The 22186-nt window shown below is 38.5% G+C and overlaps 1 protein-coding gene across 5 annotated transcripts in view; it reads right to left on the reverse strand.

Annotated features, from left to right (window-relative positions):
• HERC3 (HECT and RLD domain containing E3 ubiquitin protein ligase 3) overlaps nucleotides 1-22186 on the reverse strand; it is a 132863-nt gene that overhangs the window by 39068 nt on the left and 71609 nt on the right. For 2 of the 5 annotated variants that reach the window (XM_043870859.1, XM_043870860.1), the window contains exons 13-22: nucleotides 19701-19812; nucleotides 19105-19294; nucleotides 17149-17312; nucleotides 16903-17016; nucleotides 9841-10014; nucleotides 6955-6978; nucleotides 6781-6870; nucleotides 5436-5606; nucleotides 3502-3645; nucleotides 2099-2265 (exon numbers count right to left, since the gene is read on the reverse strand). In XM_043870859.1, coding sequence (XP_043726794.1) covers nucleotides 2099-2265; nucleotides 3502-3645; nucleotides 5436-5606; nucleotides 6781-6870; nucleotides 6955-6978; nucleotides 9841-10014; nucleotides 16903-17016; nucleotides 17149-17312; nucleotides 19105-19294; nucleotides 19701-19812 — 1350 coding nt within the window. Of the gene's footprint in view, nucleotides 1-2098; nucleotides 2266-3501; nucleotides 3646-5435; nucleotides 5607-6780; nucleotides 6871-6954; nucleotides 6979-8219; nucleotides 8309-9840; nucleotides 10015-16902; nucleotides 17017-17148; nucleotides 17313-18286; nucleotides 18644-19104; nucleotides 19295-19700; nucleotides 19813-22186 lie in introns of those variants that run through there. The other 3 variants (XM_043870861.1, XR_006334645.1, XR_006334646.1) reach the window with 3 other exon arrangements.

The raw sequence follows: 22186 nt of genomic DNA on the forward strand, positions 1-22186 counted from the left end.
AAGAACTCTATTACCTGCCACATTAAAGAATACTGAAATCTGTTTATGCCAACAAGGGTCGTATCGCAGCTGTCATGAGAATACATTCTTATAACTAGACTTCATTCACACTTCAGTGAGCTCAGAGTCTGGCAGTTCCATAACGAGTTGCCCAGAAAGAAAATTTTTCATGCAGAATTTAAATCTTTTTTCATTTAACCAGCCAAGATCATTACTTGAAATATATCATTCTCAGCCAGGTTGGCAAAGAAAACAGCACACATTTCTGTCACTCTCAGTTACCAAAAAGTAACCCTGCCTGGTCTCCTCTGCCATTTTTTTAATATTCCTTCTAAATTTTCTTACCGCTCTCTGTGCCTCGGCTCCCCAGCCCCAAGTCCCTTGTGATTTCTCTGTATTGGTATCCTACACTGGTGGTGTGACCATCTCATTTCCAGAGAGCACCTTAGAGACTACCCTTTCTCAATCTCAATCTTAAAATCAGTATTCCTTCCTTATTAAAAAAAAAAAAAAGGGATGTTATCTCCTGCTGAAGTCAAAAGAACTGTACTGTTTACACGAAGCCAAGGATATGGTGTCTTTTTATATATTAAATTTCACTTTATGCTACCTAAAATCAGTACACAGAAACTCATAATAAAAGGAATTTTAAAGAGACAGAAAGAAAATGACTAAAAACATGTCTCTACTGTTCTGGAAAATAGTATGGAAGTTCCTCAAAAGGCTAAACATAGAGTTACCATTTGACCTAGCAATTCTACTCCTAGGTACATACCCAAGAGAAATGAAAACTTATGTCTACACAAAAAGTATGTAAAAACATCCATAACAGCACTATTGGTAACAGTCAAATTGTAGAAACAAGCCAAATGTCCATCAGCTGATGAATGGATAGACAAAATGTGGTATATCCATAAAACAAAATATAATTTGACAATAAAAAGAAATGAAACATTGATACAAGTTACAACTCAGATGAACCTTGAAAACATGCTGTGTGAAAGAAGCCAGACACCAAAAACCACATATTGTATGATTCCATTTATGTGAAATATCCAGAAGAGGCATGTCTACAGAGACAGAAAGTAGATTAATGGTTGCCTAGGGCTTGGGAGTGGAGAAGGCAATGGCAACCCACTCCAGTACTCTTGCCTGGAAGGATCCCAGGGACAGGGGAGCCTGGTGGGCTGCCGTCTATGGGGTTGCACAGAGTCGGACACAACTGAAGCGACTTAGCAGCAGCAGGGCTTGGGGGATGAAGAAGTTGGGAATGTCGACTAAAGAATACCAAGTTTCTTTTTCAGGTGATGAAAACATCCTAAAATTGATGGAGTAAAGGCTGCACAACTCTGTGGATGCACTAAGAGTCACTGAATTATATACTCTAACTGGGTGAATTGTGCAGAAAGCAAATTATATCCCAATTAAACTACTTTCTAAAAAAGGCTCCATGAGATCACAGAAAAAATACATATACTGGTCTCTGCCCCCAGTTCCTTAGCACAGAGCTCCCCAAATCCTTATAAATTCCTCTGGGATGAGGGCACTAGAAACCCTTAACCTGTGGGATCCAACTCTGTCTCCAAGTAGATGGTGTCAGAACTGAGGTAAGTTGTAGGACACCCAGCTGGCACCGTGCAGAATTACTTGGACATGTGGGAGAGAACCCCACACACATTTGGTGACCAGAAGTACAGCAGGTGTGGTCATGGTGTGAAAGTCAAGGAGACACAGAAAAGAGAAATACAAAACGATGGGGAAATCTGTACTTTTTAAAAAAAAAATACAGGCTCCCTTTTCAATACTTTCTCCCTTGCTATTTATGGACCATGACAAATCTCAACGTCCTTATATTTTGTTCAGGATAAGAAAAGCAGAGATTGTTTGGATTCCTGGGCAGCTATGACTTCCCTTTTCCTTCTTCTCCTTCTGTCCCTAGAGTGACCCAGGCGTTGTTTCAAGCCAGCAGCTGTGGACTTCCGTCTTAAGGCAAAGCATACACAGCACAATCGAATGACAACCTCTAACTTATACAAGTGGTGTTTTCAACCTTTAATCTCAGTTTTCCACGCCAGGCTCCCATCTTTCAGCTCCGTACCTTCCTTCTGTGGGTGACAACTCTTTCAAGTCTTCCAGGCCAGGCTTCACGTTCAGTAGCTTCTTATAGAGAGCCAGTGGGAAATGCAGGTCCACCACAGTGGAGTTGTAGATGGCAAGTCCGCAAGTTATACCAATCAAGTGAAACCAGTTGTGCTCTACGAAACACTTTCAACACAGGCGCAAATGTGTTACAAAGAAAAGCAGTGCTCGCACCCTCAAAACCACCTGTGATTTACCTTAAAATATTTTCAGAATGAAAGAATAAAGATCTATAATATTGTTACCTTCTGAAACAGAGAAATACCCCTAACAAAAGTTCAACTATGTATGTTTGTGAATGACATAAAAGAGGTTAAAAAAAAAAAAGTCCCTAGAAATTACTAGAATACTGTTACAAAATTAATATATGTCCATTGTTTAACATAAACACAAGCACAGAGTAATGATCTGTTTTATAATAGTGATTTTTATCGGAGGTGGAAAGTATTAAAAAAAAAAAGTTCAACTGTCCCCCAAAGATGCAATGTAGACAAAGTTAAGCACTGACAGCTCACCTATGATACAGAGAAGAGCTTATCTTTATTTAGAGCTCTGCTGTCCAACAGAACTTCCTGCAGTGATGGAAACATTTTATTCTGCTCTGTCTCAGATGTCAGCCTCTATGTGCGTCTACTGAGCACCTGAATGGTCGTTAGTACAACTGAGGGAATGTGAAATGCTCCAGGCAAGAATACTGGAGTGGGTTGCCATTCCCTTCTCCTGGGGATCTTCCCAACCCAGGAATCAAACCCAGGTCTCCTGCATTGCAGGTGGATTCTTTACCATCTGAGGCACCACGGAAGCGCAAGCATTATTTCATTTTAACTAAATAACACTGAAATTTAAATAGCCACAAGAGGCTAATGGCTACTTTTCAAGACAATGCAGATATAGGGAGAGAAGTCTGGTAGGAAAAGAAATAAACTATAGTCTGATTGAAATGAGAATGCCTTTTAAAACTTAGCTCTCCTGATGCATTTTCAAAAATAAAGTGTATGTGTATATCTGTATAAGTATCCATACACATTCTATCATTGTTATTAAAATAAGGTATATTTGACAATTACTTTTTATATGTCATAAAACCAGTTTCTTTATCACACTCTTTTTACACTTCGAGGATTTACAAAGCTTGGAGCTTATCTACTAGAAATGGAAATGAGACTGATGGGCAACAAAACTCAACTATGAGGTCTTGGCAACAGGTGAAACATGCAAGACTGCATCCACTCTTCATATACATTAAATGATTATCTTTGTTATAGCTCCCCTTTGCAAACGTCAGAAGGCTAGGGACTGGTCTGACAACAAAAAGGAGGTTCAGTTCAATCTATCTGTTGAATAATGACATTACTAACTCACCGTATCTGAAAACCACAAGAGATTTGAATCCTGGTAGTAGGTAAACATTCCATAGATGGGATTCAACAATTCTTTTAACAGTAAAAGAAAGAACTCTTTTGTGACACCACCTGCATCCACTGCTTCTTCACCATCAAAAATGACCTTAAAATAATGAAAGCAGAATTAGTACTTCATGTAAATCATTGTCATTTTATGGTTTTTAGGGTTTTTTGCAAATTCTTTCCAAAGTCAGGACAAAGAAAGGAAGATGTTACAGAATACAAGAATACACTGCTGCAATGAAACTGCAAAGTGTATCTGTTGATTAACAAGACACTTACAATCACACAAAATTTTACTGAGCACTTCAAGGGATATAGACAAAGTCAGAAGCTTACCAGATGTCCACAGAAAGTTTACCATCAATTTGGGGCAGAGAGGCAAACATTAAAAAAAAACCAATTCAAGAATACATTTTCAAAGAGTCAGATACACTCAGAGGTAAATGTCCTGGCACACAGAGAAAAGCAATGACTAACCTCAGTAAAGACAGAAATCTCTCTCAGTAGGGGATCTTAAACTAACTGATGAATATGAAAGGGAAGAGAGTAGTTCAAGCAGACACATCTGTGAGGGGCTATAAAGAGACCCATTACAGATCTATATGGAGCACGCTGGACCCAACCACAGTAACAGCTACAGCAAACCAAAGGACGAGATTTATTAAGAGTTTTCTACATGCCAGCCACTTAAATTCTATTAACCTAATCCTCAGAATAGTCTTACACACAGAAATTACTATTATCATCCCCACTTTACTGGAAGCGCTCAGGCACAGAGCTAAAAATAAAAAGCACTTAAAAAAACTTATCCTGGGAAATTCCCTGGCAGTCCAGTGGTTAAGACTCTGCACTTCCACTGCAGGGGGCACAGGTATGATCCCTGATCAGGGAACTAAGATCTCACATGCCACACAGTGCAGCTTAAAAAAAAAAAAAGAAAGAGAAAAATTATCCTGAATACTGTGCTCAAGGTTGCCTAGAGCAGGAGGAGCATAAAGGACTCCGATTATATGGATGCCAGTAGAAGGCTTAACTCAGACATGCTACCAAGCAAAAAGAGTCTCATCTGAATTAGTGATTGAAAACAGGCGGCAAAGAGAGTACATTCTGTTTGCAATATCAAAAATCTATCCCAGAAGTACTAGGGAGAACTCCCAGGCAGACTGATGGGACTGATGCTACCCACTGAAATTCTGAAAAGGATGACAGTCTCATGGATACCGTCAGTTTCTTGTCTATTACATTTCAGAAATGGAGTTTACAACAGGATTGGAAACAGGAAAGTCTTCTGAAGGGAAAGGTAAATGATCTAAAACTTCAGTAATTCACTAAATATTTACTGACCAGCTGCTGTGTTCCAAGCATTGTGCTAAGCCCCAAGAATACATTAAGTGGTAACACAAACATGCAGAGTGTATGAGGAAAGACAATTTCTTAGTCATTTCAGAGTACTAAAAAGGGCCTATCAGAACAGACGACCAGCTGCCCAGAAAATTTCACTACTTTTCTGCTTTCTTTTTTACCTTCTTTTTCTTAAATTTTTGACATCCAAAGACTTCCTAGATGCTGGCTTGGTAGTTTTACCTAACTGAAGCTTTAGCAGTGCTACTGTTTGCGTGGTTTTGGTAGAGTGGGAACAGGTACCCGGAAAAGAGCAGACAAAGAAGGCCCTACAGTCCCTCAAATAATCCACTGGCATTTTATCTGATGTCATGTTGAGATGGTCTGTTTGGTGACTGGACAGAAGGAGGTGAGTAAATTCTTGTAAAATGAATGAAAGAAATAATGAATGCTGTACTCCATGATTTTAATAAGATCTTTGCTGCTTCATCTGATGCTGTTTAAAGAAACCCAGGAAGGTTACTTAGATAAATATACTGAAGGGCTCACTTTGAGAGGCTTTTTCAAATCAATATCAGAATGAATGCTCAGCTCTCTTAGGGCATCTCCAACAAGGTTGCTCCTGCGAACGTGAAGGACCAGGAAGGGGCTTCTGGCCAGCAGAGGCTCCAAGGTGAGCAGCATGAAGACGTTCTGCAGATTGGCCCCGTTGACCGCCACCTGCAACAGCACACCCAAGAACAGAGTTATCACCCAAGGGCGCATCTGTGAGTGGAGGCAGCTGTCAGCCGTGCCTTTGGACCAGGGGTGGGTACAGGGCAGGGCAGACATGCTGCATCTCCACCTTGTTCTTTATTTTCCTCCTAACTCTTCCAATAGATTTTCTCAGTCATGTTTATAAAACACACAAATCTTTCTAATATGAACCCAAAGAGATTAACTGAAACACTTTATGAACCATATGATCCATAACTCATTCCAGGAAAATGATTTGGACTAAGCGGATTAAGACTGAAATAATATTTTAGTAGAACAAAGTGATGATAGAGAGTGGGTAGAAATGGTGACTTTTGAAGTAGCAGGAAAAGAAACCCAATAACCACTTGCTAAACAGCTTTAGTTCTTTGAAAAATGTCCATTTTCTCTGGAAAAGTTTTAAATTGTCAATATGACGGACATGTCACTGTGAAAACAGATATATAGAGATAGATATAAATAAGAGCTAGAGACAGAGTCAGAAAGATGGGGAGATGGGGAGAGAGATGAATGAAGTTACATATCCACCAGCAGTAGGAATTGATAGGTTTGGATTGCTAGTTCACAAACATCTTTGCAGGCTTGCCAAAACCAATTATATTTTACAATAAAAACATGTGTTTAAATTAAACAAATCTCTATAATTTAAGTTTTGGCTCAATAAAGAACTGCCAAGCTCCATTTAATAATGTATCAAGGATCAGCAAACAATGGCCCATTGACTGAATCCAGCCTGCTGCCTGTTTTTATACAGCTCTTGAGCTACTAATAGTTTTAACATTTTTAAATGGTTAAACAAAAATTTAAAAAAGAATATTTCACACATGTGAAAATTATGTAAAATTCAAATTTTGCGCTACAACAGAGTTTTATACTTGAGACCGTATGGCCCACAAAGGCAAATATTTACTATACGACACTTTATGAAGACACCAGTCAACCCTCAGTTTATGTAAATGTCCCTTCACTTGTATTTGCTTTATTCAATAGAGAATTGCTGAAAATTTTTCTATAGGTTCTAAAAGTTATACTACAACTTTACCCAAATGAACTTTCTCCTATTAGGAAAAAATTACAACTGCATGTATAAGATGAAAGAAACCCACAATAGGAAAAAATAGTTTTTAAAATATGTTACCTGCATCTGCAGTTCAGCATCAGTTTGCAACATTTTGGTCTTGGCTTGGGCATCAAAGATAAAAGGGTAGGAACAAAGCGTTACAGCATCCTAGAATGAAATACATTATTGGCATACATTCCACAGAGAATACTGCTGCAGAAATACATTAATAAATTTTAAAGTATCATTTACCTGCATTATAGATGGTCGAGCCTTCTGTGTAAAGAAAAATAAAGTCTCTTAGTTGGATTACAAAACTTGAACTTTTTATCCCCTACAAATAACAAAACAAATAACAAAATAGATAACCTATCTGACTATTTGGCCATGGAACTAACACCATTTAAACAGCTGACTGGAGTTATGATGGAATAGACCAGTTGTTTCAATAAATACAGACAGAAAAACACTAAAAACAACTTTAAAAAAATTTAAAGGACTTTTACAAACACCATTTCACTAACTCCATAATTTACAGCATTAATAGAATTTTCGTTTATAAGAAATCTAATACCAGAACAGGGGCTTTACAACCATGACTTCAGAGGTTAATCTTGTTAGGTAAAGTGGATAATGCATAATGCATTTGTCAGCGTATTAAGTCTATCTCTTACACACACACACAGGTACACACAGTTACTCTTGGAAGAAATCAAATATTTAGAAAGTTGTCCATAACTAGGTATTTAGAAAGTTATCCCTGGCTTGGCATACACAAGATATTCCATCAGTATATAAATGAAATCTGAATAAACTTTTAAAGAAGGGAATAACAGATAAGCATACTGCATTTTATTGCTCTTCACTTTACTGCATTCCACAGATACTCTTTTTTTCCTAAATAAACTGAAGTTCTGTGGCAATGCTGAGTCTTATACCGCTATCAGCACGTTTTCCCAGCAGCATTTTCTCCCCTTATGTCTCTGTGTCACATTTTGGTAATTCTTGCAATATTTCATATTTTCTTATATCATTTGTTATGGTGACCTGATCAGTGACTTTTGACACTACTATTGCAAAAAGATTACAACTTGCTGAAGGCCCAGATGATGGCTAGCATTCTTGTTTAGCAATACTGTATTTTTAAGTTAAGGTTTGTACATTGTTTTTCTAAACATAATAATACTATTGTACATTTAATAGGAACAGTATAAACATAACTTTTATATGCACTGGTTAACAAAAAAAAAAGTTGTGTGACTTGTTTTATTGCAATATTTGCTTTTTTGTGGTGGTCTGGAACCAAACCCACAATATCCCCGAAGTACGCCTTCAAATAAAAACAACCACAAACATATCTAATAGGTAGGTTACAAATATATCTAAGAGGTACGTTAGTTTCATTTATCAGGAGAAAAAGGAAATCTCTCCTAAAAGATTAAGCTAATGAATACTGTTTGCTACATAATCCAACAGAAGCAATCAAACAAAAAATCAACAGTATGGATCACGCTGACCTGGAGCAGTATTTCACAAACAGAAAACCATGGATTTAGTCCCAGAAATCTGAGAGTGTTCTATGCATTTTTAAAATTTTGTGTTTTTTCTAAAAAAAAAAAAAGAAAAAATGATATCCTAAACAAAATAAAAACACATTCTGAATGAACTCCTTATAATGATGTGTTACTATACAATTTGCATTTATTTTAACGATTGCACTGGTGCCACGGCATACTGAATTGTCCAAGGAAAGGGAAAAAAGCAATTTTCCTTTGTAAGTGATGCATTTGTGCCCAAGAAAAGGCCACAGCAAGTCCTGACTCGCTGCATGAATGAAGGTTTGATAGCAGCTGAATGGACAAAAGAGAGCTGAGTCATCCCCGGGTGCACAGGACAAGCCACAAAACTCAAGTCCCCAGGCCTGGCAGCCTGCAGTCCTCATCACAACACAAGAGGGGTCTCGCTTCAGAAAGGCATTCTTGCTCATCACATTAAATCCATGAGGCTAATTTGTGTTTTATTTAGAGTTTTGTTAATATTTAATTTGTAAATCTGCTTTGGTTTTCTAATATTTAAATGCTATATGAAGAATAAGTGTATATATACTTCCTTTTATATTCACGTATATTTCAATGAAAGCACTGAAAAGAAATTCTAAAAAAAATCACCCTGTTTATCCTTTAGAACAGGTTCCTTCTCTAGACTGAGAAACACTAATTAGAGAAAAGAGTCCAGTCCAGGGAGACAAGGTGTAGAGTCTTACATACAGAACCCAGGCTGACTTGATTCATTCTCATGCCAGCTTCTCTAATTACTCTGACTTTTGGAATTGAAACAACTAAAACACACACACCATAAAACAGCATTCTACAAAGTTAGAATGTACCTTTGTAGAAATATCCTGGGTAGGTACAAAATCCTACAAATAGGCAGGTACAAATATCCTGTGGAAGGTATAATATCCTGGGGAAGTGTGTACAATATTTAAAATTTTCTAACCTCCTTCTCAGAAGAGATTTTATTCTAGGCATTATTTGTCTGTTCTCAAGACAAAAGAAAGATCTTTATCATGTGTGTTGTTCTATAAAGCAAAATAAGGTTTTGAACACTTCAAATAGATTTAACAGTGACCATAAAAACGGTTGTTGGCTTTACAGCCTCCCAGTATACAGTGGGCCCTCTTATCCACATGTTCCAAGTCTGCAGATTATACCTAGCTCAGATGGAAAATGCTTGGAGAAAAATGACAATTCCAGAAGGTTCCAGCAAGCACAACTTGAATTTGTCGCACACTGGCAACTATTTACATAGCATTCACACTGTACCAGGTATTATAAGTAATCGAGAGATGATTTAAAGTACTTGGGAGGATATGCTTAGGTTATAGGCAACTAATATATCATTTTAAATGAGGGACTTGAGCATGGAGAATTTTGATATGGGGGTGGGGACTCCTAGAACCAATCCTCCATGGATGTGGAGGGACAACTGTAGCTAGTAAATACTAGTATTTTTGTTGGTACAATGTAGTTATTTCAGACATCAATGAGCAGCTCTGTCTGTATTTCTTAGCTCTCTTCCACTCTCGTTCTCCAATTCTCTCCGACCATCCTCTCCCTGCAACCCCCACCACAAACCCTGAAAAGGCCCAGTTTTGGAGGTTAGGCTGATCTCCCTTCTGGAGGGCAGGGTTATCATGCTTTCAGCAGGGTACGATGGCTGGAAAGAAATTACTGTTGGGAACCAGAGCCAAGGCAAGAGAGGTGGTGGTCCAGAAGACCCCCACCGCAGGGGAGGACTGAGGTGCTGGCTCTGTGGAAGGTGAACAAGGGAAGGGTGTTTAGTCAAAAGCAGCAGCAGGCCTATAAGAAAGTCTACTTATGTGTCTACAAATTTTATTTTTTTACAAGTCTGAGATTTTGTACTTAACAGTTTGATTTCACTGAGTTTTATTTTGTAGATGCTGAATACTTTAGAAATGGTATTAGCACTAGCATTTCCAGATTACATGAACTAAATACTGAAGCAGTAATATTATGATTCTGCTTCCTGACTGCTCTCCCTAACCTGGAAAGCTGTATATGAACTGGTAAGATATGTGACGCTCTCCTGAGAGGCTACTTCGCCCAGGCTATTCATTCCCCAAAAGTGAGTCTCCCAAACCTAAACCTAGCAAAGTATTACTGGTGGATCACATTTCAAGTGTTCCTGCTTGAAATGGGTGGCACTGTCACCTTAAATCATTTTTCTCAAGTATATGAAATAGAAGCAATGAATAAATTCACGATACAGAACTGGAGAGTTGGGGAACTGGGAGTATCTTTTTATAATCCCAGCCAGTATTTCCTAAATGTGGCTGTGACTGGGGACAAGCGTCACTGCATGAACACCTGCAGTGCCAGGGAGGGAACACGGGAGCCTCTGCCTTAGGGCCTGCCTGCCACCAGCTGGTCCTGCACCCTCAGTGGGCACTCCTGGCTCCCAGTACCACTGACGTGGAGGCAAAAACAGCTGTGCACAATTCTGGTCCCCAGAACCGAAACACGGCCCCAGACAACACATACAGCCAATGTCACGTAGACTCGAGTCTTAATTTTTGAAGCATTTTCTTTCTATCACTGACTTTCTTGCTTGTGCTGCCCAATGGGAGTCCACAGCATCACTCATTCTGTGCTCTGTTTATTTGGTTTCCAAATGTAGATGATGGCAGTTTATTAATTGAAATAAATAAGCCACTACCATCTCTTCTTTAAAATAAACAAGTCAGTCACTTTAGAATGTTTCTTTTGTACACCACAGTTCTTTGCACACACATGTTGTGTCCCTTTGTAATTCCTTTTTCACTACACTAAGCCTGTCACAGAGGCAGCCACCATACCCCGTAGATGTCGCCATTCCCAGTGACTAGCAGGCAAGTGATGCACATCAGGTGCCCAAGACTGCTAACTGAAAAATAGCTACTAGGGCTTATGACCAGGCTTCCCTGGTAGCTCAGCTGGTAAAGAATCTGCCTGCAATTCAGGAGACCTAGGTTCGATCCCTGGGTTGGGAAGATCCCCTGGAGGAGGGCATGGCCACCCACTCCAGTATTCTTGCCTGGAGAATCGCCATGGACAGAGGAGCCTGGCGGGCTGCAGTCTGTGGGGCTGCACAGAGCTGACACGACTGAGCGACTGACACTTCACTTCAGGACCTGTGACACGCCAGGCACTAGGTAGTTGGCAAAGTAAGGCCTTTCCATGTTTTTTCCCATTTAATTCCCATAATACTGTTAGAATTCACATTTCTAAATGAGGATGCTAGGCTTACAGAAATTAAGGGACTTGTGTAAGGCCACACAGGTAGCAGGCCTGAGCTGAGACTGAAGGCGGTGCCTTTGACTGCGGTAAAGCACGTGCTCGGAACTGTAAACTCTACTGCCTTGGCTACTACCCCAAGCTAAAAAACTTAACACGTAAAAACTCCTGTAGTGTGAGATGCACACACAGACACACAAACATGCACACACACATGGTGAAACACTATTCAGTCATAAAAAAAAGAAGGCAACCCTGCCATTTACAAAAATATGGGTGAAACTAAAGGACATTCTGCTAACTAAAATAAGCCAGAGAAAGATAAATACTGTATGGTATCATTTATATGTGGTATCTAAAAAAAAAACCACCCAATCTCATAGAAAGAGAAGAAGAACGATGGTTGCTAGAGGACGGGGGGAGAGAGGTGGGGAAATGCAGGTCAGAGGCTACAATCATTTCAGTTGCCAGTAAGTTCTAAGGAACTAAAGTACGGCATGGTGACTACAGTTACACAGTATTATATACTGGAAACCTGATGAGAATACATCGTAAGCATTCTTAAGACACACAGGGAACAAGTTGATCTGTGAGGTAATGGATGTGATAATTCACTTGATCTTTGTAATCACTTCACAATGTATATGTGCATCAAATCATCACATTGCACACTTCGAATATTTACAATTTTGTTTGTTAATTATACCTAAATAACGCTGGGGGAAATCCACTTATTTTTCATTACTATCATTTAAAAGTGTTTAAGCTCATAAATAAGCCTATGAATATATGGTCAATCAAAAGGAGGCAAGATCACACAATGGGAAAAGGACAATCTCTTCAATAAATGGTGTACAGAAAACTGGATAGGCACGTACAAATGAACAAAATGATCACTATCTTACTTACTTACTATACATAAAAATTAGCTGAAAATGGATCAAAGTCTAGAATGTAATATCTGAAATCAGAAACTCAGATGAAAACATAGGTAGTAAGCAACTTGACATCAGTCTTGGCAGTGACGTTTTGGATCTGACTTCAAAAATCAAAGACAAAGAAAGCAAAAACAAATCAGGGAATCAGGTCAAACAAAAAAGCTTCTGTACATCAAAGGAAACCATCAACAATATGGAAAGGCAGCCTACAAAATGAGAGAGGTATTGGCAAACAATATGTCTGATAAGGTGTTAACGAAATATACAAAGAATTCATACAACTCAATAAAAAAAAAAAAACAATTAAACAATGGGCAGAGAACCTTAACATTTTTCCAGAATCAACACAGAGATGGCCAACAGGCACATGCAAAGATGCTCAACCTCATTAATCATCAGGAAAATTGCAGATCAAAACCATACTGAGATATCACCTCACATCTGTCCAAGTTACTATTAACAAAAAATACTATTTTGGGCAAGGATATAGAGAAATGAAAGCTTCCCTGGTGGCTCAGACGGTAAAGCATCTGCCTACAATGCGGAAGACCCGAGTTCAATCCCTGGGTCAGGAAGATCTCCTGGAGAAGGAAATGGCAACCCACTCCAGTATTCTTGCCTGGAAAACCCCATGGAAGGAGGAACCTGGTGGGCTACAGTCCATGGGGTCGCAAAGAGTCAGACACGACTGAGCGACTTCACTTTCACTTTCACAGAGAAATGAGACTCCTTATGCATTGCTGGCAGGAATTTAAACTGGTACAGCCACTATTGGAAATTGTATGAAGGTTCCTCAAAAAATTAAAAATAGAATTACCATATGATCCAGCTGTTCTACTTCTGGATATTTATCCAAAGAATACAAAAAACACTAATTCAAAAAGGTATAGGTACCCCCATGGAGCAGCCTTATTTACCTTAGCCAAGATACGCAAACAACCTAAGTGTCCACAGATATATGGGTGGAGAAGGAAGATGAGACATACACAGTGGAGTATTACTCATGTAACCAAGCATGACGGTATGGGGCCTTTCTAGAACAGACCCCTCCTAGCATCCTCTGTTTTAGCTCCTTTCTGAAGTACCCAGATAATGGTACCTGGAGCACATTTCCTGAGCTGTGCAGCAGACACTAAAATCCAAGACACACAAATGCAAGAAATTACTCCCTGACGACCATGCGCACACGGCCCCCAGACGTACTGGAGTCCGAGGACTGACAATGACACTGCCCTCTTACCTCACCATCAGCCAGATGTGTGCACGGACTGACCACACAGCCTGCAAGCCCCTTCCCTCCTGTGGCCACTACAATGCTTTCCTGAAGCCCGCTGGGGAGTTCAGGTGTTTTGAACACTAGCTGCCCTGGGCTTCTTGCTTGGCAGTCTGCAATAAATGCTGTATTTTCCTTCCCACAACCTGGTGTCAGAAACTGGCTTTACTGAGTGCACTAACAGTAACACCCAGACAAAAAGAATGGAACCTTGCCATTTCCAACAACTTGGATGGACCCTGAAGTGAGTCAGACGAAGACAAGCGCTATACAATTTCACTTACATTTGGAAGTGAATATATTCCAAGATTTGCCTGGAAGCTAAACAAGCAAAACCACAACAAACTCATAGATAAGAGACAGGTTAGGTGACTGCCAGAGGGAAGAAGGGATGGAGGGTGGGCAAAATGGGTGAAGAGGGTCAAAGGTACAGACGTTCAGTCATAAAACAAGTAAGTCACAGTAATATAATGCACAGCATGGTGAATACAGATAGTAAAACAATACTGCATATTTTAGTTGCTAAAGTTGCTAAGAGAGTAATTCTTAAAAGTTATCTAAGAAAAAAATTTGCAACTATGTGTGGTAACAGACAGTAATTAGACTTAGTGATAATTTCAGTGTGTATAAATATCAAGTCATTATGGTATACACTTGAAATAATATAAGGTGACATGTCAATTGTACTTCAAAAAAATTTAAAAAACATAAATACATGAAAAAGCTTTAGCATTTTAGGTTAAAATCCAATATATCAAGAAATTTAAACTTTAATTTCTAATAGTATTATATAACAGAAAAAATTCCACAGAAATCACAAAAGTTTAAGTTATTTCACCCAATTTTGTATTTTTCTGTAATAACCTTAGTTATTGAAGAGGAGATGAGCAGCTGGTATTTAAGGCTTATATTTGTTTATCAAATATTAAGAGAAAGGAACAATAAAAAAAAGTTATAAAAGTTGCTCACTAAGTACTCCATTCAGAGACCACAGTCATGATAATCTATATTTTTAACACCAACAACTTCTTTTTTAGGGTCAAAGTAAATTAGAGTCCATTAGAATTCAGTAGCAAGTCACAGAAAGAGTAGATTAGAAGTCAGAACAACTGGCTTTTAAGCTGAGTTGGTGGAAAAACTGTTTAGCTTCTCTGAGACTCCAATTTCTCACCGAGAAACAAAGCAGCCGGCTAAATAATTCATAAGACTTACTTCAGCTCTTAACATTTTATGAGTCAATGAATATTTATTCATGAATTCATAAAACAGAGAAGTTTGTCTTCTCACAACTTCTAAATGAGCAGATGAAAATAGAGTTCATTGCTAGCTTCCATGTTAAATTTCCTATGTAAACCCATTTAGAAGATTTATCCACTTTTTTGAAAAGTATTTTGGTTTTTTGAGGGTAATCAAAGCCCTTATTAAAAAACTCAATAGTCTCCAGTATTGACCATCTGGTATTTGACAAGAAAAAAATCTTCCTTAAAGAAACCTATTTTAAATGACTTGCTTTTGGAAACCACTACTGACCTCCAAAGGACTTCCCTGGTAGTTCAGTGGTAAGAATCCACCGGCCAATGTAGGAGACTCGGATTCAATCCCTGGGTTAGGGAAGATCCCCCTGAGAAGGAAACGCAACCCACTCCAGTATTTTTGCCTGGGAAATCCCATGGACAGAGGAGCCTAGTGGGCTACAGTTCACGGTGTCAAAAAAAGAGTTGGACACAACTTAGTGACTAAACAACAACAACTGACCTCCAAACTCCCTGCAGGGTATAGGCAAACACTGCCTAAATATCAGTGATGAAACTGTTAAATTGGCAAGGACTCATCTCAAACGTGTCTGCTCTGCATGGCTTCACTAAATAACCATATTATCACTCTGTTTTCTGACATCACTCAAATTTACACATAATCCACAGATGGGTGATCCTAAAAAGCCTTGCATATATCCCAAGCCAGTCTACAAACTGTAGAGCCAACTCAAGGGTGGCAGGCAAACCCACAGTTGTAATATAAGTGAGAACTAGGTCAGGGATATGTGACATTTTCACACACATAATCCCAAATGAGGCATCCTGTAGGGTTCAGGCAGCTAACATAAATGACTCAAGCTGACTAGCCGTTAGATGAAGATAACAGCAAATGATCCTTCCCTCAATGTCAAAATCAAACTGCAGTGGAGACTCTGGCATGTATAAGCCACATCTAAAGAGCCCCTGCTGATCTGCAGCCAGCTGGCACCATCTGGGAGACAGGTCATGCCGCCAGGTCTTCCCCGTCTCAAGAAAGGCCAGAAATTCATTTTATGTTCCTTGACTTTTTAAATTGTGGTAAAAGACACGAAGTTTACCATCTTTACCGTCTTAGATTCATTAGTCTCAAATACATTTCCATTACTGTGCAATGAATCTCCAGAATTTTTTCATCCTGCAAAACTGAAAGTCCTAGAGATTATTATACTAAGTAAGCCACACAGAAAAAGACAAATATCATGTGATTTCACTTACATGTGGAATCTAAATATTGATACAAATGAACATATTTATAACACACACTCACAGACTTAGAAAACAAATTCAGGGTTACCAAAGGGGCATGGTGGAGGAAGGATAAATTAGGAGTTTGAGATTAACATGTACACACCCCTATATACAAAACAGACAACAAGGACCTACTGTAATAGCACAGGGAACTATACTCGATATTTTGTAATACTCTATAAGGGAAAAGAATCTGAAAAGGAACATAAAGTTATAGATAAGAAAGATGAATCACTTTGCAGTGTACCTGAAACTAACACAATATTGTAAATCAACTATACTTCATTTTTTTAAAAAAAGTCTAAACCCATTAAAAAAAGACTCTCCAATTTCTCACTAGACCCTAGCAACCACTTTTCTACTTTATGTTTCTATAAGTTTAACTACTTTAGATACCTTGATTTTTTTTTAATGTTGGCAACTAATTAAAATTATGTCATTTGGGTGACTACCCATTTGTAACTGCTTATGAGTACTTATGATTACTCAAAGTACTTCAGTGTTTTAAGAATGCAAAAGCCAGTCAATAAAGCACAGGTGTGACATTAACATCAAAGTCAAGGACAAATTATAGAGCTCAGATTTTTTTTTTTGTCCTTGTGCTCTGAGAAAGATCAAAGCTTTAAGATACGCTTCACATGAATTCTTACCATGCCTGCTTGATGCAAGAACCACATGAGGTAGTCTTCCTGAATGTCCACTAGACTGGAAATCTCAGGAATGTAAAATGTATCATATTCCACATGTTTCACTTTAAGATTCACCTGATGAAGAACAAAACAAGGACAGCTACGACCCAGATGCCTGGAAAATGGCTTCCCACTGAACATGCGGGTAGATCACTTTATCCTACTATCTCTCCACCCCTCTCCCCTCTGGGTCTTCTCTATGCTTACCTTGTATAACTTCTCCAAGAGCTTGAGAGCTGCTGTAATATAATTGTTAAACAGTACAGGGATTAAGAATGTCTTTCTTCCTCTCAGCAGATAAACGACTGCACCTTTATAGAGGTTTACCAGTTTCGTGAAGTATTTTGGGCATACCTGAGACCACCAGTTATCTTTAGAAAAGAAAAAAAAGATATATTTCAACATGTGATCTTGATCAAGTATTTATGTCTTCTGTCTACTAACTAAAAACTGCTCCAGCTAGAAGATAAGCATTAGTCTAAAACAGTTTCCCAAAACTGACTTTAAAAAGAATCCATTAAGGCATTTCTGGAGAGAGTGGTGGCTGCAGGAGAACCCTGGAGTTGTTTTATAAAGTTTCATGTGATTGTTTCCCTCAAAGACTCAATCAGAAGGCTAATCTAAAATTTCAGTCTCAAGGACACATGTGGTCAAGATGCTCAGGCATATACTTTGGGCAGGAGCATCCACATATCCTAGTCCTTTCAGCCCCCTTCTCAGCCACCACCTAAGTGCTGTACCAGGGATGGCAGAGGACCACACACCCCAGATGCAGCAACAATATGGCAACCCGTCCTTCCTTTCAAGAGGCATCATTAGTTGAAAAACTACGTATTTCTGTTTCTTAACAAACAATACTTTCTCATGACCAGACAAGAAGACTATACCACTGGTTTTTACTTTGTCAGAAACAAACTCAGTCACACTGACATACTTATAAGATGGAAGTAATATAATGTCCAAGATTTTTCAAGTGTATTCCAGAAAAGATTACAAGGTAGTGGTAGGGAGAAGGGAGAAAACTAAAAGGGCAAAATATTGATCATCGTGAATTTGTGTGATGTGGTTACTTGCAGTGTTCTCTCTTCTTTGAAGTATTCTTTTCAATTTCTATGATTAGAATTTAAAAACAAATTAAGTGTAAAACTGAACTATTCTGTTCTTTTTGTGCTATTCTCTCTGGGAAAATTAAAACAATAAAAATAAAAAAATAATTAAAAAAAAAACTTAAAAGTCAGGTAATATTCCTTCAGAGATTGCCATCTCTATCTCACAGTCTACTAGAATACCTGAGAAAATATACCCCAAAGAGTTTGTGAGCTTAAAAAAAAAAAAAAGGACTAACATATTCATGATTTTTCTGTGTTTATATCTTCTACAAAGATGGGAGCAATACGGAAAAGACAGTATTCCATCCTGAGCAATACAGGTCTCTGCTCGTGGGGAGACCACACTCAAGTAACAGCCTAGTGCATATGGAACACGGAAGTGACTTAGCTGCAGTGAACACCTAAAAAAAATTACCAGGAAAAAAAAATAAATGAAAAGAAAAAGCCAGGTGACAGATTTTCTGCATTTGATTAATAAAAACATCTCAGGCGCTACTCCCATGAGAGACACTCTCCAATTCACTGAGGAACGGAAGGTTCTTATCTCAGCAAAGTGTCCGTAGCCTGCAAAAATCAGTGTGGACTCAACTGTCCTAAAAAAGAAAAACAAAACAAACATTTGGTAAGTCTCCACTAGGTCATTTTCTTCCTCTCCTTTTCTGGAGACCTGTGTATCACACCACAATGTTCATTTCACTCCCACCCCCTAAATTAATTATAAAAGAAAGAACAACAGATGGACACTAACACGTGAGACACTATTAACCACTAGCAAGCATAGGAGGAAAAAAAATAAAGTCAAATAATCTAACTTTGTGAATATTTAAAAATCAAGATAAGTCTGGCGTAAACTGTTTCAAATAACCTAAATAAGGGTTCAATTTGTTTAAACTGAAAATATGGCTTGAAATTAGAAATTAACAGCAAAGAAAGAAAAGTTTAAGTGTTAAGCATATTAAATGATAACAAATCTTGGATCTCAATCCAACAGGAGCCAATGGTCACACCAATAAAATATAAAGTAGAAGCTTCCGGTACTGTGCAGCAAATTCACCTAAGACTTTGCTGGGGTTTGTATCCAGCCGCAAAATGGCCATAGCCAGGGGGATAGTCAACGTTATGTAATACTTGGAATCCTGGAGCAGGGGAAACTCTGGGAGTATTAAGTAGATTCTCATCGCTTCAACATCTGGTGGTGAACTCGATAACTGAGGAATCAGGCAACTTTCAAAGCTATTTAAGATCTGTATGAGAGAAAAAAGTAATGAGAAATTCAATCTAGTTACCTGATCTCTAAACTCATAAATTATCTGAGAGACTCTCAACTTTTATTCATTCAGTATGCACTCAGGGCCATCTATAAGCCAGGTACCAGTCTGGGCAATCAGGATACATCAGTGAAAAGAAAAGCCAAAGGTCCCTGCCCTTGCCAATCTTATACTCTGGGGGGTGGAGATTTCCTTAGAAAAATTTAAGCTAAATAGAAAAGTTAAAGTTAGGACAAATTCCTAACGTGAGTATTTTACAGAGTTAACATTTATACAAGACTTTTGCCTTCTCATCTTACTCTTTTTTTTTCCTCTTGAAAGTTGACTTATTTCAACGCAAAAATGAATTTTAAGCATGTACTTTATAGAAGTAAAAAAATACCTGTTCTAGAATCATGGAGTGCTGAGAGTTCATCAACTTCTCAAATAACACTCTAGTTGAGTTCAGATCAATTCCAGGGATTTTGGGACTTGTTTTAAAATGCTCATCAATTCTAAACAAAAAGAAAAAAAAAAAACATGTAATAAAAGAAAAACAAAGCAAAGACTCTAATAGGAATGAATTATAAAGAGGTCAACATATAGTTTGCACATACTGATCCAATTTAAATTTCACCTGGCAGACAAGATGCATGAAAACATTAACTTTGGGGAAACCCAACAGAATAAATCTCTCTGAATCCCTTTTTCAAGATGATCTTACAATTTAAGTCATTAAAGTATTAGAATCATCATCTAACTGTGAGACTCTCTTGATATTTATAGGCAGAATGTTATTTTTCTGATTAACTCTTGTATTTTTGCCTCTTTCTGTCATTGTGGTACATTGAACCAAAGGCAGATGCTGTGCCTAGGCACAAAAAACATCCCTTGTGCAATGTGGCCCAGTCATCAAAAAATACCAAGTTTAAAGCAAGTTTTTTTTTTTTTTTAAATATCAGATCTATAATAAATGCAAAGTTAGTGTATTACTCAGTTAACATAAGGGATACAATTACTTTCACTCCAGGACTAATTTTATCCTGAATATTCCTTGGACTGATGCTGAAGCTCCAATATTTTGGCCACCTGATGAGAATACCCAACTCATCGGGAAAGACCCTGATACTGGGAAAGATTGAGGAGGGAGGAGAAGCGGACGACAGAGGACAAGATGGTTGGATGGCATCACCAATTCAATGGACATGAGTGTGAGCAAGTTCTGGGAGATGGTGAAGGACAGGGCAGCCTGGCATGCTGCAGGCCATGGGGTCGCAAAAAGTCAAACATGACTGAACAACAACTGTCTTTAACTTCCTAACAACTAATCATTTTTCTGTTTTAAACAAACTCTCAGCCTTTTAGAGACTTAAAGAATGTCTCTTAAATTTCCACTCTTAAACATACCACATCTACTAATTACAAAAGAACTATTTGCAAAACAGACTTCTGCTTATGTGTAACAAACATATTCAGATAGCTTTAATATCATCTGATGGCAATATTACAATTTATAAAAACGGAAGCAGAGTTCCTAATGTGAAAAAAATTTAATTATATAATTATATGCATTTGAACCTAAATGGTCAAGCAAGAGGAGTTACTTGGGCTTTCTCTGTTTGTTGAATCTTTTGCACTGTTGTTCTAAAAATAAATTTGCCCAAAACATAGAAATTGTTTCTGCTATCCCATATGCAGTCTTCCATATGCTTAGAAGTACCTTTTGCTATGCTGCTAAGAAAAATCAAAAGACTTTATCTACATGTATTCATGCTTTGTTAAACTGGTCTTTGGGAATTCCCAGGTGGCTCAGTGGTAAACAATCTGCCCACCAATTCAGGAGACACAGGAGATGTGGGTTCAATCCCTGGGTGGGAAAGATCCCCTGGAGAAGGAAATGGCAACCCACTCCAGTATTCTTGCCTGGGAAATCTCATGGACAGAGGAGCCTGGCAGGCTATAGTCCATAGAGTCACAAAGAGTCAGACATGATACCACTGAGAAACTAACAAATTAAGGCTGGATAATCTAACAAATCTAACAAGAGCCATTCCCAACTTTCATAAAAATTGTCCTTCTAGAATAAGGTCTCTCAACCTTGGGACTGCTGACTTTTGGGGTTGTAAGATAATTCTTTGTTGGGTAGGTGGGATTGTGAGATGCTTAGCAGCACCGCTGGCCTTTGCCCACCAGATTCCAGTAGTATACTCTCCACCACAGTAACAACCAAAACATGTCAAGAGACAATGCTGAATGTCCCCTGGGAAACAAATCAGCCTGGTTGAGAATCACTGTTCTAAAAGACCAACATCAACACAAAATTTTTTCCCTGGAGGAAAAGGCTAAGTATTGATTCTGAAATTAGTTGGATGAGCTCATTTCAGTTGCCCTAATGATACAAATGACTTTGCAATCTTTAACTGTAACTGAACAGAGTTCCTGAAGCAACCTAGTACAACCCAGTTAGGGACAGAATTGGGGGTGGGGGGGGGGGTGGTGCAACTGACACACAGAACTGAAGTCTAAGTCTTCGTGGGATTTCATTAGCCTTGCCATGGACAGAAAAAGGATGGTGAGAAGGTCAGGACTTGGGATCACCAAAGATCAAAACCCATGACAAGACCCTCCTGTGGCCACAATATCTGCAGACGGGATAAGGCCTAGCAAGAACACTATTTACAACCTGGGAGTTTAGGCCAAATGCAATTTTCTGGTGGGCTGGGCTGGTCCTGAGTCCAAGGAGTCCCTGGAGCCTTCTTGGAACCTTCCCTAAATTCATTCGTTTTGAGAAAAGAAAAAACCATGGGAAAGAAGTCAAAGAAACAAGGAGATTATTTAAAGAAATAAGAATTTAAGAACAGAATTGTCTGCTTCCAGTTCAAGATGGCA

Source organism: Cervus elaphus, chromosome 17 (genome assembly GCF_910594005.1).
Source record: "Cervus elaphus chromosome 17, mCerEla1.1, whole genome shotgun sequence".
Classification (NCBI taxonomy): Eukaryota; Metazoa; Chordata; class Mammalia; order Artiodactyla; family Cervidae; genus Cervus; species Cervus elaphus.